We start from the raw sequence: 17,340 nt of genomic DNA on the forward strand, positions 1-17,340 counted from the left end.
AAATATTGCCAGAATGAATTTAAGGCTGCATAATTATTTAGCTATGAAATTTTAAAGAGTTCTGCCTATTTTGTTGTGTCAGCTTCTCCAAAGCTCCTACTTTGCTGTTGATTAATTAGAAAATCTGAACTAAGAAACTGTTGGTGAGAAATTACTACGGAAGTTTAAAAATATATATGTGTATAGATAAGCTGTTTGGTTTTATTCTCTTCATTCTACGTTTTTATAATCTTAATTTTCTCCACTATAATTTTCACTTTCTGTTATTTGTCATACATTTAAAGTGTGTCTCCAAAGCAAAATATACCAAGAAAAGAGGATTCAAAACTACTACTCAGAGATGGAAAAGTACCACTTGCCTCAATTGATGCTTTGCATTTAAGCCACTATTCTGCTGCCATCTGTGCTCTGTTTTGCAGATTTGTTCCACTTTAAAAGGGCTGGCAAAAAGAAAATACCTTCCTTGTGCTACTTGTTTTCTGAAGCACATTATAAGCAAGATGGCTATCAGCAGCTAGGGAGGATTTGTGCCTCTCAACAAGACGCTCACTTATGCTTGTAGAGTAGTATGCTCTGACTTCACCGCGTGTTCTGGTGTTCGGAGCTGGGCTGCTAATCATAAAATAAAATGCCATAATACATTCAGCAAACAACAAGTTTGGCACCACTCTTGGAGCACAGCCAGATACTTGGGTTTGCATTTACACTTCCAAGCAGGCTGACACCTCTGACTTCCAGTCTTCACCAATAAAAAGAGCAACTATGACCTTCCTGAGAGCAGAGCGCTATCTTTCAGCTGCCTGGCAACCATAACAGCCCCTCTCACAAGGGTATGAGTTTAAAATACTCTTTTTTTTTCCCCCCCAAGGTATGTTTATAAAAAATCATGGACAAATAATATTTAAAACACATGTATATTTTGATATTCTTTTTAAATCAAGGCTATGCTGCTGAATGTATTTAATAATTTTCAAAATCCACTTGACTTTTAAATCGGAATGAACAATTCTGGCATGCCTTTAATTGTAAGGACATATCACAGGACCAACACCTTGTTGATTCCCATTTCACAGAATTGCACTAATTAAATCAGCAGTTAAATTCATCCAATCTGCTGAACTTATTTGATATATTTAAAGTCTGTCCTTTGATTCAGGTCTACTTTACAGAATATAGTCTCCTGGCAATGTAATGAACCTTGTCATTCTCACAATTTATATGCTATAGCTAGAGAAATCTTAGTCTGCAAATTTATGCTGGTTTACCGGGAGGGTCACTGTGAGCAGCAGGCTGGATCTGTGAGGACAGAAGGTCAAATAGTTAGAAGCTTCTGCTGAGCCTATGAACTGACACAGATTTACTCTAAGTGCACGACAGCATGAATGGTCATTTTGAAAGTGCAGTAATAAAAAACACGTTCAGGAAGGAGAAGGCACAAGTTGTTTTGTTCTTGTAGCAAACCCTGAAAATTCTTTTTTAAAACAATATTTTTATCTTCGTTTTTATACCAAGAGTAACTCTACGCAAAAAAATAGAACTCAAATGATCACAAATGTAAAGAAAGAGCTTGGCAGAAGTTTTACGTTATCAGCTCCTGCAGATGCTTTAAAGGAACCACAGTACTCACGTTAGGGCACTTTCATCCAGAGGCCATGGATATGCATATAAGGGAAGTTATCTCATAAACTTCAAGGGGCTTTGAATACAATCACATAAAAGACAAAGTCACATTTATTAGTCAAACCTAGGAAAGACAACCCATAGCATTTCAGAGGAGTCAAAGAGGTAACATGAAGGCTGGAACCTACAATTTTTAGTTCTGGTATTATTCAGCTGAAGAAGGTGGTGAAAGATTTCAGCAAATTTTAATTTTTGCTTCAGAGCTAAAATCCAGTAACTACTAGCTGGAAGAAGAGTTGGTGTTTCCCTTCCTTTATACAATTTATTTTGTGCTAGAAACAGCAAAATCATTCCAGAAGGGGATAAGATTTTTGCTACAACTAGGTTGAAACAAGAGTTTGTTGTATGTATGAGAGTTATCAAAAATTTTTCACATCAACAGTCAAAATGTCAAAAGTTTTCATGACCCAATTATCTGACTTTCAATAGACCAGCTCAGAAATTATATTCTGATTTTGAATTATTGAAGTAAATAAGCACAACTAAAATTTCTGAATCAAAATCAATTTTAAATGGAAAACCAAAATGTTCTGCTTATGAAAAATTTAGTATGGGATGCTTAGACTGTTTCAAAATTCCTTGAAAAAAGAAAAAAAAAGATCTGGAGATTTACCAATATCTTTCCAGTGGCAGCAATTCCCACTTTACAGATTTGAAGAAAATTCCTAAAAAATTCATTACTGAAATAGCTACACAGAGCCTCTTTTTATTTTTCCAGATTAAACATAAAATTGTGAATGGGGATTTTCTAACAGGCTTTTTAATAGGCTAGTGAAGGAGAAAACATCTACGTGCACGAACTGTACCAGTTTAACTATGTTAAACAGTTTAACATAGGAGGTGATCTCACACAATTTAATTAAATCAAGATGAAATTCTGTGCAAGAGAACTGTTTAAGCCAAGCTGGCCTTAGCAAGTAAGTTGTTTTGTTTTAAGAGGATTAGTGTTTTAGTCCCTAAAATCATCTGATCGTCTGACTAAATACATGCATGATATGCCTGGAAATAACTAAAGAGAAGTAATACAGCTGGGCTGATAACCTAAATGGTTAAGTGGGGCTTTATACATTCATATTATTTTCTTCTGGATGCAGCTGGGGCTCAGGTTTCCAAGGCATTTTATGAAGCACCCTGGGAATGGCAATCTTTCCTTCTCCTTTAATTTATAGCATGGAGATGCGTGCTAATGAGAAAAATAATCAAAGATCTGGAGGACTGAACTCTATCCATCCTTCAGGAATGAAAGCATGAAAAACCTTAATGATGCCACAGGCTCACATGCTAAAAGGATTGCAGATGATTCTAATTAATACGGACCATTCTGACTTTGTAACTGGCACGCACTGAAAAACACTCTCTACTTTCTAGGTCAGATACACAGACACTTGAAAGCAACTGCCAAATATCAGTCCCTAAGGTGTCTGCTTATGTTTATAGGCTTAAAAAAGAAAAAAAATATTGGCAGGGAGAGACTTCAGATATCTAGGGCTAAATATACATTGAATATAAAGGAGAAGGATTGTGGTTCTTCTTGTGCAGGAACAAAAGAAGGGAAAAGACTGCAAAAAACCTGCCTTCCTCCAGCCTCGTATACTAACCTATGCAGGGCAAGCCATGATGTGTGCCAGTAGCTCAATGCAGCCACCCATACCGAGCAGCCCACGCTCATGGAAGGAGGACTGGCCAGCCCTGTTACTGTCCTGTAAATGGGCTGGGAGTGGGAAGCGTGAGAGATTTGCAGCATCGCTTTAAAAAGCAGCAGAGTTCCTATGGCAAAGACAGCTGAGACAGCCAGGGTCCCCCCAGGCAAGGGGAGGAGGCTGACACTGTCACTCCTTCACAGATGCCAGCACAATTCAGGTCAAGAAGGCTTAAGGCACAATTTGGCCTCTAACACTGTTGGAAACTGTAAGATAAAACATGTGTGCCAAGAGATCCTGACAATGGTGTCATGGTAGATTATACTGGAAAAAATTTAAACAGCTGGCGTGTGTATTTCTGCCTTACCATGGAATGGCAAACATCCCATACTAAGCCCAAAGCCACCAAAACAGAGTAGCAACACCAGCATCCCACAGGTTATCCCATTTGCCTCTAGCCACCAAGCAAATGTTTCTCTTGACTCTGCACTGTGAAAGACTCATGTCTGCACTACACAATGGTCTGTAGGGTTACAATCCTTTTTCTGAATAAAACATCAGTCAAGCAAAGATTGCCATAAAGTAGTTTTCTTCCCTCGGTCCTTCCTGTAGCTCCCTCAGAGTCTTTACATTGTCCTGTGCTTCCCTTTGGCTCAGCCCATTTATGAAATACGAATGCCACTAAACCAGCCATTTAAAAGCCATTTTGTACATATAAACCCATCCTAAAAAAACCACCGTAAAAAAACCCAAACTGCTACTAAACTGTTACGGCTGCTGCTCCTGAGGCAATACAACACAGGCCCACTTGTACTGGTCACATTTGAAGAAAGATGCCTATCATTTGTGAACGTGGTAACACAATGAAATGCTGGTAATGCAAAGCTGAGCGGCACTGATGGAACAGCATCGTTGTGCAGAACCTGTCAAATGCATTTACTTAATGATAAAGTAGCTAAGCCCTAGGCGATACGGTTATGTTAGCAGTGCTTTCAGCAGATCGTACAGAAACATGGTTTTGTTATTGTCTACAAGAGATGCTTTCTGTAGCTAAGAGAAGATAGGAAATATGCTGCATGGACTGTAAAAGACGATCTACTACAATAATCCAGCCTTCCCATATAAATGAAACAGAGACCAGGATCCACCTTCTTCTGCCTTCTTTATCTGTCTAATTAAACAGCAAAGCAGACATTTAAAAGGGAGAATGGCATTCTGATACTCTTTCTTCAGCTTGTCAATATGTTCTATTACTGTACTAGGTAAGGAGCTGTTTAAAAATAAAACAGTGAAAATAAAAACTGAGTAGCCAAGTCCCGATATTTCAGGCAAAAAAGCCTAAAAAGTACAGAACCTAAAGACTTTTGTGAAATTTAGATACACTCATGAGAGATCAGCAAACAAAATCTTTGTGATTTTAAATATTGCGTGGTAAGAATACACTTCTTAACTAGAGATGCCTTTTTTTTTTTAACTTGACTGACAGTGAACAAGATTAAATACAAAACTGTAAAAGTGTAAATACAATAATGACATGCTCTGACATATCCTAGTGTATTTCTTTTTACACACAAATTGCTCAGAGTGGCCATGGTAGATAGAAGCAACTCAGAATCACGTCTGATGAAAACATACATGAATGCAGACTAATATTGTCAGCAAACTTCAACATAGAATGAGAGAGAAGACAACGTGCTCTTGACTCTCTGTCAGTAAGGACATCCAACCTAAAGTGACAGCTGCTACTATGTTCTCTGGAATACAACTGGGAAGACATTCAGAGGCCACAGTAACTCCAAGATGAACAGACATAGTGGACAAAATTATGCCAACAGCCAAAGCCAAAGGTGATATTGCTCCACAGAGAAAAGTCCTCCAGCATTAGAGAGAGCTGTTCTATTTCTAGGATTGCTCATGCACTGTATTTTATCTAGAAATAAAAAACTGTAGTGATGATGAGGCAATCAGGATTCCAGAGTGGTCTAACTTCTATGGCATATTAATGCTGCAAAAATGGCATATTACTGCTACAAAACCTCTTTGAGAAATCAGATTTCCCTTTAGTTTTTCTTTTCTTTGCTATCTAATGCTATGTTCAAACTCATTCTCACTGGAACTTTCATTAAATATGTACAGCTTTCATCTAAATAAGGACTAACCCTGCTTTACTGCAAGTAAACTTCACGCACTGAAGGAAGCTACGCAATTTCAGTGCACCAAACACATCTCAAAACTGTGATATCAATGGAATGATAACGTAATTCAGGTAAGAAGCATTTAAACTAAGTATTATGTAGTGCCCTAATCCAAGCGACAACAATAATTATAGAATGAGTAGCTGTAACCAGACAAACCTACCAAAACCAATGGACTGTGAGAGAAATAGTACAAAATAATCCACCTTACATTATTTTACAGCAGCTAAAACACCACACTGAAGTAACCATCCCCTGAAGGAAGCTACCAGAAGATGAAGAATGCTTCCTATCACCTTTGCCTTTATGGGAGCCCACAAAATAATCAGGTATCTAAACGTATGGGCAGCAACATATGCAAGTTAGAAAGTAAAAGAGCACAGATGAAGCTGTTGCAGAAAGAAAGGCAACCATTAACCTTTACACATCCAAGACAGCTGAGCCTGGTGCAGTTTACTGAGCAGATGGAAGGCGGGAAACCTTATATGCAGTCTAATGGGATTCTCATGTTCCAGTACAAAATGCATAGAGGAGAGTGCTGCATGCATGGGACTTCGCTGCACACACGCACACACAACCCAGCTCAACAATAAATGGGATGCTACTGTGCCAACCTATGTAGGGTAATGAAGCTAGCTGGGAACATATGGAAGCAGTGAAGGATACAGGGAAAAGATGGGCAACGCAGATAAATCACACCTTGGTCCACAAATGGAACTTCTCCAAGCGTGCAATATGCCAGGGTGAACACATGGACACTGTGCAGGTAATACAAGCATACATACCAATGCAGGCTAGTATTAGCACATGAAAGCTACCCAGCCACAGGAGCACAGCCCTCCAGCACAGATGTATTTCTGCTATCTTATGTTGAGCTGGCATGCAAAGCACAGACTGACCCTAGTGCTCTGGCTCTACCTGTGACAGGGTACCGGGGCTTTTCCAGAGAGCTGCTCAGCCCATAAGACTGGGTATTGCACTGCCTGGCTGAAGCACTGTACAAGGTTTGTCCTTGTGTACTCCCTCAGATGACACAAGCATGCAGTTCATGGCTGTGAGTGCTCAGAAGATGAGATTTATGCACGTCTAAGGTATGTTCAGTAGTAAAATATGCCTCTCCATGGGCAGTGTTTCATGTCATCCTAGCTAGCATCCTCTCTGGCACACTAAGGTAGCAAAAGTTCACAGTATGTGCTAGGGAGGGCTGAGATGCATACAGTTACCACGAAGAAGCTCCGTATTAATAGCCCGGAAGAGGCAAATTTGTGTTTCATACCATGCTACAGCACAGGAGCTCTCAGCACATGCCTTTACCTCAGCCCCTTTCTTCACAACATTTACTCAATTCTAGTTAGCTGAAATCTACATTTCAGTTGTGCATGTCTGTATAAGCTGACCATCAGCAATAGCACACTGGGCATCAGCAAAATGCTTACAAAATAGTAAACAAAACAAAATATTTATCCTGAAAGAGCCAAGCATACTCTATTCCAAGGAGAATCTTGATGGGATCCTGCCACATTGTCTTGTGGAAAATGAATCATGTCTGAATACATCGTAACAGAAAGCCCTGTGAACCAATAACCCGTCTATCCAGAGATAGGTATTTGTTCAGGCTGTGATGTAATTTTCCTGTCCTATCCCTGTAGCACAAGCAGCACAGCCATCAGAAAAGTGAAGTGGGGTGTGCAAAGCAATGTGGAGATGGGCAACAGGGCTCTGATGAACTGTTCAGAGCAGCCTGATAACTAAGAGTATCATATACCAAACCATTTCTTATGCCCACAGTTATGGTAAAAAGTATAACACACCTTTGCCTACCCAGAATTGATCCCCAAGACCACCTAAAAAACCAGATGGCTCTCCTGTCCATCTGAAAGCATTCAAAGAAAATTGTCACTAGTTTCTAGCACTGTTATTCATATAACATCTGCTCATTCTTACAGTTGCTGTCATGGCTCAGGGGGAAGCTGGAATGCTCCTGAAACCTAGTGTTATCCCTAGTGAAAAGGCTATGCAAATAGCAACATGGTACTAAAGATCAAGCAGCAAAAACCCCCATAGAAACCTGGGCTGCACAGGACAGAAATGGTTCCATAATTTAGTGCTATTACACAGTCCATCCCACACCTTCTCCTAATAAGCTTAATGGCATCAGGGAAAAGACAAAGTTGCTCTAGCTATTGTGCTAGAGATAACAGACAATGGTCCTGCAGGATAGCAGCACTACTGGTCTATAGATCGTGTGGCAGAAGGGACCATTGTGACCACACAGCTTTTCTTCCTGTGCAACAAAAAAGCTGTACGACTTTTCTGAATGAATTATTGTTTGACCTATTATCTGCCTGTTGGGCAGGCACATTATCCTTAATCTGCATTATCACTGAAGAAATGTCCAGTGATATAAGATCCAATAGAGTCTTTAGGTAAATTGCTTTAGTGATTGATTTGTCTCACCATTAAAATTTTACAAAGTTTTTCTGGTTTTATATTTGCCCAGCTTCAATGCCAAACACTTTGCTTCTCTTATACATTGCCTGCTGGAGCCCTTTTGCTCCCCATACAACTATTACACTTGGTGACCAAGTTACCACTTAGTTTTCATCTTGCGAAGTAAGACTGAGTGAGGTCTGTGGTTCCAGGGTAACAACTAATTAACACTGTCCAGTTGTCCTTCCTGAAAAGTGTATGTCAGAAACCTGAATTTCTAGCTAAACTGTGTTTACTGTTCTGTAAGAAGTCACAGGTGCTTGCCAATCAAAACATACCTCAGATATAGTTGGTGATATTGGGACAAATAGATTAAGTCTGACAACGACCAGAAGTGCCAACAACTCACAGAAGTGTGAACCCAACCTAGTTCTGCACCAGAAACTGCTGCCTCAAATGGGAATGTATGAAGATCTCTTGCTTTCTTCAAAGCTTTCAACAGGGCCTTCCTCCTATAGTGAACCAAAACCTATGACTTAACAGCTATTTTTTTGAATATCCATATCTTCCTCTGGAGAACACTTCAGCGATGAGTAATCAGATTGCATGCAGGATTTCTGCCAGCCTGTGCAAGCTCGTTGTTTCTGCAGCAGTGTTAGCAGCGACAACAACAGACAAGATGTGATCTCTGAGATTGGGGCATTAGCGGTTTAGGACCTAATCTGCTCTTCCCTAATGCCTGTGCTCAGTCTACTGTTGTACAGCAAATTCATAGCAGGATGAGGAAAAGGGGAAGATCTTACAAGCACGATGGCATGACAAGGGATCCAGCAAAAGCGGCCTCTCTATCATAGGCAGTGAAATGGAAGGATACATTAAAGTGAAGCAGAATAACCTTGCTTATATAGATAAACAGGCATTCATACATGCAGTAGTCAAAAGAAGTCAAAAATGTCGTCTAGGCGTCTCTCAGAGAGAAAACAGCTGAGGTGGTGTCATCCTGTTTACCTGCTGTGATGACAGGTCTACCAACATCTTCCTCTCCAAGTTTGACTGCTCTATCACACATGCCTGCTTGAGTGCACTCATTCACACAAATACACACTGAGCGCATCTACCTGCACCCAGTGACAAACTAATTTAACTAATTGCCACCCAATACTATCCACGGGTTACAGAGATTCCACAGGGCCTGGAGCAGACATTATCGAATTTCCATTACCACAAACCAGTCACTCCAGGCAAACACCTGCAAGTGGCCTTCCTGACACACAAAACAGCTCTTTCAATACCAGAGAGGATGGCAAGCAAACTGGTGGACTACAAACAAGGTCTTGGGATTCCCACTGAATTCCTAGTATGGCCACAACAAGCCAAAATGAAAGCCCACAATGCAGTATGTCATGAGCTTTGAAAAGGACAAACTCTGTTCCAGCGTTGTCATAGGTGCATGTAGGGCTGTGGGAAATAACTTTATCCTGAACAGCAGGCTATACTTTGCTTAAAAAAACCTTTTGTTCTGCTCAAAGTACTTTGATTTGCTGAAGTCTACTGCATTTATTCATGAATGTAGCATTACACTCTTTTCTGTGTTTTGAACTGCCATATCTTACACGCTAGGGCTTTCCTACTTAACAACCTCCATTTCTTGTAGAGGGTAGACCTGGGAGAAGGGCTGAGCAGATTTTAGCAGCATCTGTGCAACCTGCACATCACAACATATGGTGTCTGCATCTGGCTGAAGGGGGACCCGATAGACTTTCAGCTTACAGAACTGTGATTTTTCTAAGGAGAAGGCTGGTGTGGTATGAAAACTGGTGACCTGAAGCTTTGGTGACATTAGTGCTGATGTCTGTAAAGGCATCGTGTCTACTCCTGACAACTGTTAACTGTGGAGAACAATCACTGTGTTTTCAAGCCATTAGCAGAGTCCTGGCTCACAGATTTGGATGAGCTGGCAGCTCAGCTTTATGTTGAATTAGTTTGATACAAAAAGAGCTGTTAGGACCCATGTTTTACATTTCTCAAAATATACAGTATAGTTGCTTGGACCTCTTCTTATTTGAACATAAGCACCTTTACCAGCAGCATCCTCCTTTCTTTTCTACTCCAGAGTAGGAATTATTCAGTGACTGCCACTTCATTTCCTATTTCAGCCGTACGAACAAAGATAAGGAGGTTGCTCCTGTGCCCATCCCTTACACACACCCCACCACCCCTTTCCAACAAGAAGAGAGCTGCTTCCCTCCCACTCTGCATGAAACTCTCTGATATTTGCAGCTTCCAAGGCAGAATTGCCAGTTGGTCCTCGGGCGTTTCAGCATGTTTCTGTACAAGCTCTTCCCTGCCACTGCAATGCCACACACTGCCACGAGCAGCCGCACAAGAACCCAAGGCAGCCTGGCGTTACACCTGGGAGGACGTCCAAAGGGATGGGTTATGTGAACAAAGATAACCCACGTAAGTAACAGGTTCTACCACTGGGTACTTCCCCCTGGTTTTAGTATATATGCACACAGAATGACAGCTTTCTGTGAGCCATTTTAGGACTGCAAATTCAGCTCTTGCTTCCAGTATGAGGTTGGTGCTCATAGCTTAAGATCCACTTGCTGCATGCATTTATTTACCTCACATCTGAGACCAGTCTTACTGAATGGTAACATACAGTGGAAAATGCAGAAACAAAAGTACACGTTTGATACGGCATGTTCGCATTTACAGACGCAAACTTAAAAATGGGGAAGTAAGAGCAAAGTGAATAAACCCCACACTTACTCAATGTTATTGACTCTGTGTCTTACCTTCCTATGGGTCCCAGATCTCCTGAGTCCTGGCTGCCTGCGTCACTGGGTGTGCTCACTGATTTCGAAGAGGGAGACATAGGGGTTGGGACTAAATAATGAAAATAACAGGTATCCCATGTTAACACATGCAGCGACTGCACTGATGAAGAGCAGTGTCAGACAAATCAAAACCAACGGACCAAAATGATAGTGGATGAATGAGTAGGAGAGTTTGAAATGGTGAAAGCAAATAAGGAAGGAAAGAAAAAGAAAAGGAAGAGAGTCAAGTGAATTTTAAGTCTTTTGGAAGTGTTAAAACTGACATGAATTTAGACAGGACTGAAAGCCCAATGGGAATCTACAGCTAATCAATGGAGGAGATATCTGTGGAAATAAAATAGCATTTGTTTTCTTGGGTATAGTTTAAAGTTGACTTGCAAAAGATTTTAAAGGTATGAAGAAGTATCAGGGGCTTGTCTTGTCAAAAAACTAAGTGAACTCTTCTGGAAAAGTCAAGTAGGCAATAGAACAAGCATACTTTCCAAATTCTGAATTTAAATCAAAAGCCAGTGTCCACTAGATACAGTCTAAGGCTGCAGTGTGGAAATGACATAAAAAATAAAAGCTAAATAAGGAAATCCAGCTAAGTTAAAATCATTTCCCAAAGATGGTGAGCATACACATTAGTTTGCTTAGCAATTGTGTTTTCTTAAGTAATTTAGGTCATATAAAATTTCCATTTTGGGTGGGAGATGATTTCAACACTCAAGGAAAAGTTTCCCTTGGTTTACATACTATTTGCCCAAGCTCTAGAAATGATTTTCCCTTTGGCTTGCCAGGGCTTTTGAAGCATATTTCATGCAAAGGCAGTTTTGTTTCCTGAAACAGGAAAGGAAGTTCATAGCTCAAGGTCAGTCCAAGTTAAAGCTCTTCAGCAAGGAAATAATAAATAAAAAAATAAGAATATCCTGATTTCTTTTAAAATGGTTTCTCAAAAATATTTAAAATGCAGAGATGGCTCCAGTCAAGATTTAATGCAAATATTCTTCAAAGCAGCCACATTGAATAAAACACAAAAAGAGGTTTTAATGCAAGAGTGAAGTTTCCCATTTGGTTTAAATCATGTGCATTTCCTTTTATAGATTTAACAGAGTAAAACTTTAAACTGTTTTGTTATGCTCTATAACGTATAATGACAGACCTGTCAAGAGATTTGGATTTTCCATGTGGTCAAACATTTCATGCAGATTCTCACTGGAGACTGTCACAGAAATGACTGCAGCATGAAAAGTGAATTCATCTTCATGACAGCCCTTTGGCAGGTTACAGGTATGTCGTGGCTGTTTATGTATTCCATATTCACAGTGGGATCTGGATATCATATCCTTATGTGAAGGCAGAATTAAAGCCTCCTTTGTATATTAATTGTGACTGTATATACAGGGAATGAAAGAGGACAAAATACTATTGTTTAACTAAAATGAATCACCTTATGTGTGAATTTTCATGGTCTTTTGATAGTATCACACACAAAATAATTAACTAAGATAAGAACTGATAATTCACAACATGAGTGTATGTGTTTAGTTAATAATATGATAAGGAAATATATCCTCTTTTTTAGATAAAAATGAGTATTTTAAATGCTAAAACATTAAAAATGTATCTGATTTTACGATATCACGATATAATTTACAAAACATATTTTATGATACATAAAAATAACCTTAACATTACTTGTCACACAGTTCTGAGAAGTGGTATTTAAAAGCTTCAGTCACTATATCATGACTTATAAAAATAGTAACTTTTCTCAATAAATGTTGGTTGATGCAAGTTATGAATTGAAATCCCAATTCAGAATGTCACAATCTACTTGCACATGCACCCAAGCATCTCTATAAGGTCCTTTCCTATATCAAGGCTTCAGTATTTTGTCAAATTTGGAGTTTTCCCTAAATATTACAAATAAAAATATCTAGGGGTAAAATCCTAGATTCAGCCCCAATGAATTTAATGACAAGGCTTGATAGCTCCAGAGGAGCCAATATTTCAGCTAAAAGAGTGAGAGTGATTCTGGATTCAAGGGAGAAGAAAGCACAGGAAGGAAAGAAGGAAGGAAGGAAGGAAATTTCTCACTTTAGGGCCACCCAATAGGTGAGACAGAATTTAATCAAGGTAACCAATATTCAGGTACTATAAACTTTGCCCTGTGTATTTTTAAACTGAGGACTTCAGATTCTAGAAACAAAACATCAAAACCAAAAGAGGTCAAGCACATGAAACCAGAGCTAAAATCTACAGTAATGATCTGATGATAAGCTTTTTGCTATTTGTGATTTGTCTTTTTATTGCCCCTCTCCAGTTTTGCTTGATTTTAAAAGAAAATAAACGGGAGCTCCCACATGACTATGCTCCTCCTTCCTTTGCAAATGTTTAATGTGCATGTTTGAAACAAAACTTGGGGCTAACAAAGTACAGCATTTATAATATTTTGTGGGTCATCAGATAGATGTGACAGAAGATAAAACAGTCCATCAGAAAAGAAATCACTGCTGGTATGCAAAACCAACCTGCATTTTGTTCACAAAAATTTCTTGAAGAGGTGAAACAGATGTTTTTGGCAATGACAAGTACTCAAAATGCCATGAGCTGGTAAATGTGAATGGTATGGCAGGCATTCAAACAGAAGAGTTCACTTCACTAATACAGCCAAAAATCAAAAAAGCCAAGCATGCTTTAATAGAAAGAATGCATTCATTGTGGCACAGCTGAATGCTTTACAGTGTGCTTCACTTAAATACCTAGAGGTGGTTCTGGAGATATACCAATGCTCTGTAACAAAGCTTCTGTCTCTCGTCTTTTGCGGTCTAGGTCAGAATCTTCCTGAGCTGGCTCCTTCTTTTGCTGTAGATCAGCCTGAGTTAAAACAAAACAAACCAGAAAAGTTTCATCTACATATGATCAGCTCTAGCAATTAAGTGTGTGGAAAATATTTATATGCACCACTGCTTAGGTACACTTTGAAATTCACTTAGATATGTTTAGATAAATCATACTGTATATATCAGTAACCATATTTTTCCCTGAATGCATGGGAAAACTGGTCTTTGCAAGGATATTTGCAAGGATTTTTACGGCTCACCGGTGGAAATCTTCTGTCTCTCAGTCATCAGATGCAACTTATGCAACTTCAGCTAATATAAAAGCTGACCATAGAATAACAGATATCATTACCCTGAATAAAAATGGCCCCTTCCTACTTCCTCCAGGATCAAGAAATAAAATTCCATTGGACTTTAGTGATGTAGCTTAAGGGCCTACATTTGGTCCCAAGCACTTGTTGGCAATAAAAATACTTTCTCATAAACTTCAACATCTAACAGGAGCCAAGGAAAGGACTAATGTGTCTAAAATAGAATTCTGGCAGCCCTGGGCACCAACAGCCAAAACTAATGGTCCATAAGATCCCTCCCCCTTTGCTTAGATACCTATACCTCCTTGGAGCTTCCACACATTAGCCTCCTCCCCCTTTGGACTACCGGGACCTAGAAACAGGAGGAGGAACATCTGCATCAGCCAGAATCTCTTATATTTGGCTCATCATTCCCCAGTTTAGTAGGGTGGAAGGAAAACACCGATACCCCAGCCTCGTGGCTAGAGCACTCCATTGAAAGAAACAGGCTTGCAGCCCTTCTCCCAAGCAGATGAGGGAACTGAACCCATGTCCCACTTTGTAGTCTAGTGCAGTAATCAGTAATGCAAGTAAAACAAAATGCAAGTGGTCGGGTCTATCTTTTTGTCATGTCTTAGATAAAAGCAATCCCAGCATAGTTCTTATAGAGAATGCCTGGAGGCATCTGCCTCTATACTTTGGATCTTAAGGTTGCTTTTATATCGGCTGATCCTATCTAGCCTCCACACAGAGAGGTTTTCATTTCTGCTGAAACCAGAGTGTGGGGCACAGGGTACTTGCACAGTGCCTCAGCCTGGTGTTGATGTTGGTGCAGGCACAACAGAAAACCTTGAAGTTCAGAAGCATCCCCATGTTCTCTGGTTTGGACACAGCCAGGATGCAGAGGAACATTGGTTTTACAGACAAAAACAAAGTTCAGTCACGTCCCTGTGCTCACCTCTTCCCATGAGCTAGCCTGAAGTATCTCACAGTAGACAGGGTTGTAGACAACTCTTCTGCACCAGTGTACATGGCTAAGCACCTAAGTGAATGTTAGACTTCACTCCTGGAGGCCGTCGGGCATCACACTGCACCCCATTTACAGCACCAGCTAGGCACTGCAGCATAATATGTAGAGCCGGGTGTCCCAAGCTGGATCTGGCTATTGGGGCCAATGGAAAGTTCCAACCACCACAAGATCTCCACGAGGCATAAAATCAGAGGCAGGAGACAAAGGAAAGGACTTAATAGCTTCCTCAAGCCATTAGCTTGGCTCCCTTCCCTCTAATTCATTAGCAGGCTAGTAATGAACACTGAAAATGTTAACGTTTAAAGTTCTGCTTACAGAAGACTCCCCTAGTGACTCCAGGAGCCTCACTGGGGGGTGTGCTGGTAATTGCACAAAAATGCCTCAAATGAAAAAAGATTTAAAAGACAGCCAAAACTGGAATGCTGATTTCTTGGATCACATCACATTTCCACAGTAATTCCATGAAATTCATGTACAATATTAAAGTGTCAGTTTAAAAGGAAACCAGTTATTAGTAAAGGATAACAGGTGCTTTAAACTATAGTAAGTGTTGACATTTGAAAGAAAGGAAACATAATCACTTAATGCTTCTCTGACTTTGCATGAAAATGAATATCCACTCCCTGTCAATTCTCACCTCTATTCCACTAAGTGACTGAATAAAAAGAAGTACAAATCCCTTAATGAAAAACCTAATGCATATTGTCAAGGACAAATAAACTAATATGTCAATCAAACTTTAACAGAACTGAAAGATGCACCCATGCCAGAAGATGAAAATGCAATTGCAATTATGTTTTACTTTACTGGAGAATAATAATTGTAAATCTGCTACTTTAGCTAGTAATCAAACTAGCCTTCAGAGTACAAAAATACATATTTAGATTGTAATGGCTTGAAAAAAATGTGAGCCCTCTTTCTGTCTTTCCCCACTCTCCACTCCCATTCCATCGAAGGAGAGCCCAGGAAAAAGCATTGTGGCAAATCAATTTTTCTTTCTACACACACATACACATCATGTTGTCTAAACTGTTGTCATCTGACAGTGCGTTGGTTTTAAAAGCAATTCCCTCACTCCAACTTTCTTGACTAAAAATAAGCATTTTGATTTTAAGGTTAGACTGATGTGGGTTTGAGGATCTCATTCCACTTGACAGATACCTTGGGGTATACAATACTGAGATGTCAAAACCTCAGCAAGCACCTTCTGCAAGCACGAGCTATCTAAAAGGTTCTTTTGCATATTTACCTCTTTCTTCTTCCTTTCTTCCTCCTTCCGTTTCTTTTCTTCTCTTATCTGAGCCAAACGCTGCTTTTTGCGCTCAAGTTCTGCTTTTAAATCACTTTTGTCTGACATTTTGACTCTGCTGGAAACAAAATTATGGAAACCAATGTGAAAACAGAATTAAATTTTTCCCTATTTACTGAAAAAAAGATACTTAATTATATAAAAAAATAGCCTTTCTAAAATGGCTACAAATATATTTCTGTATAAACGCTGGCCCTTGGACTATACAGAAAGCAGGATATTTGTTTCACAATTCTTTCAAGAAATTAAACCAGTGTGTCACTGAACATGGAATATATTTTCAAATGACCTTTATTAGAAACTACCTTTGTGAAGCAAACCCATTTTTGGCTGCTGTTCAAAATAATGCTTTAATGCTTTTACATACTGAAGCGAAAGTCTTTTGATTTTCATCAGCTTCCGCAGTTTTGCCAGACTCTAGGACCCAGATCCACAAATGGATTTCAGTTTTAAGTATGAGAATGAGATCTGCCCCAAACAGCCCCATACACCTTAGGCAAGTGATAATTTTACTCACAAAAATTGGAAACGTGGTAACTTTCGCTTCTGCAGGTGCCTTGAATGGCTGCCATCCCAGGATCCCGCCCCGTTCCACTGGTACAGCCCCACACCGACCACCAGCTCAGTCTCAGCATCCTTCACATATTCACCCCTCCAGGGAGCACCCTCACCAAGCTATGGGCTATCCTGCACAGGTATCTCCACCACCCTTTCCAGGGAAAGCTGGGCCGTTCCCCCAAAAAGCTGCAGACAAGGCACAAAACCAGGCAACCCAGCAAACCTGAGCTTCTCTTTAAGGAAGCAGCTCTGCCAACAGCCTTGTGCTCAGATCATCTTTCCATAGGCCAGAGACATGCCTAATATTCCTGATTTGACTCCAGTCACACCAACTTGGCAAAAGCATTTCTTCTGAGCTACTGAAAGACCTCCCCCACCATTTAGTCTTAACCACAATTCTCTGTAGAAGAATTATATGAAGCCATGTACACTCTTTCTGTTTTAAATCTCTGTCAACCTATGCTGCTGTTCTGTGAGCCTTGAAAATGAAGGGTAAGGAGATACAAAGTCACATCAAAGAGAAATAGAGCCAGATCTCTC

At 39.9% G+C, this 17,340-nt stretch overlaps 1 protein-coding gene across 1 annotated transcript in view; it reads right to left on the minus strand.

The window, feature by feature from the left end:
• The window catches only part of DYNC1I1 (dynein, cytoplasmic 1, intermediate chain 1), a 181,552-nt gene extending 165,262 nt beyond the window's left edge, over positions 1 to 16,290 (minus strand). The window contains exons 1-3 of the mRNA XM_010562430.1: positions 16,183 to 16,290; positions 13,533 to 13,647; positions 10,747 to 10,888 (exon numbers count right to left, since the gene is read on the minus strand). Of these exons, the coding sequence (XP_010560732.1) occupies positions 10,747 to 10,888; positions 13,533 to 13,647; positions 16,183 to 16,290 (365 nt within the window). The remainder of the gene's footprint in view (positions 1 to 10,746; positions 10,889 to 13,532; positions 13,648 to 16,182) is intronic.
• Positions 16,291 to 17,340: the final 1,050 nt, after the last annotated feature.

This window comes from Haliaeetus leucocephalus, unplaced genomic scaffold (genome assembly GCF_000737465.1).
Source record: "Haliaeetus leucocephalus isolate CR32 unplaced genomic scaffold, Haliaeetus_leucocephalus-4.0 Scaffold0, whole genome shotgun sequence".
NCBI classification, from domain to species: Eukaryota; Metazoa; Chordata; class Aves; order Accipitriformes; family Accipitridae; genus Haliaeetus; species Haliaeetus leucocephalus.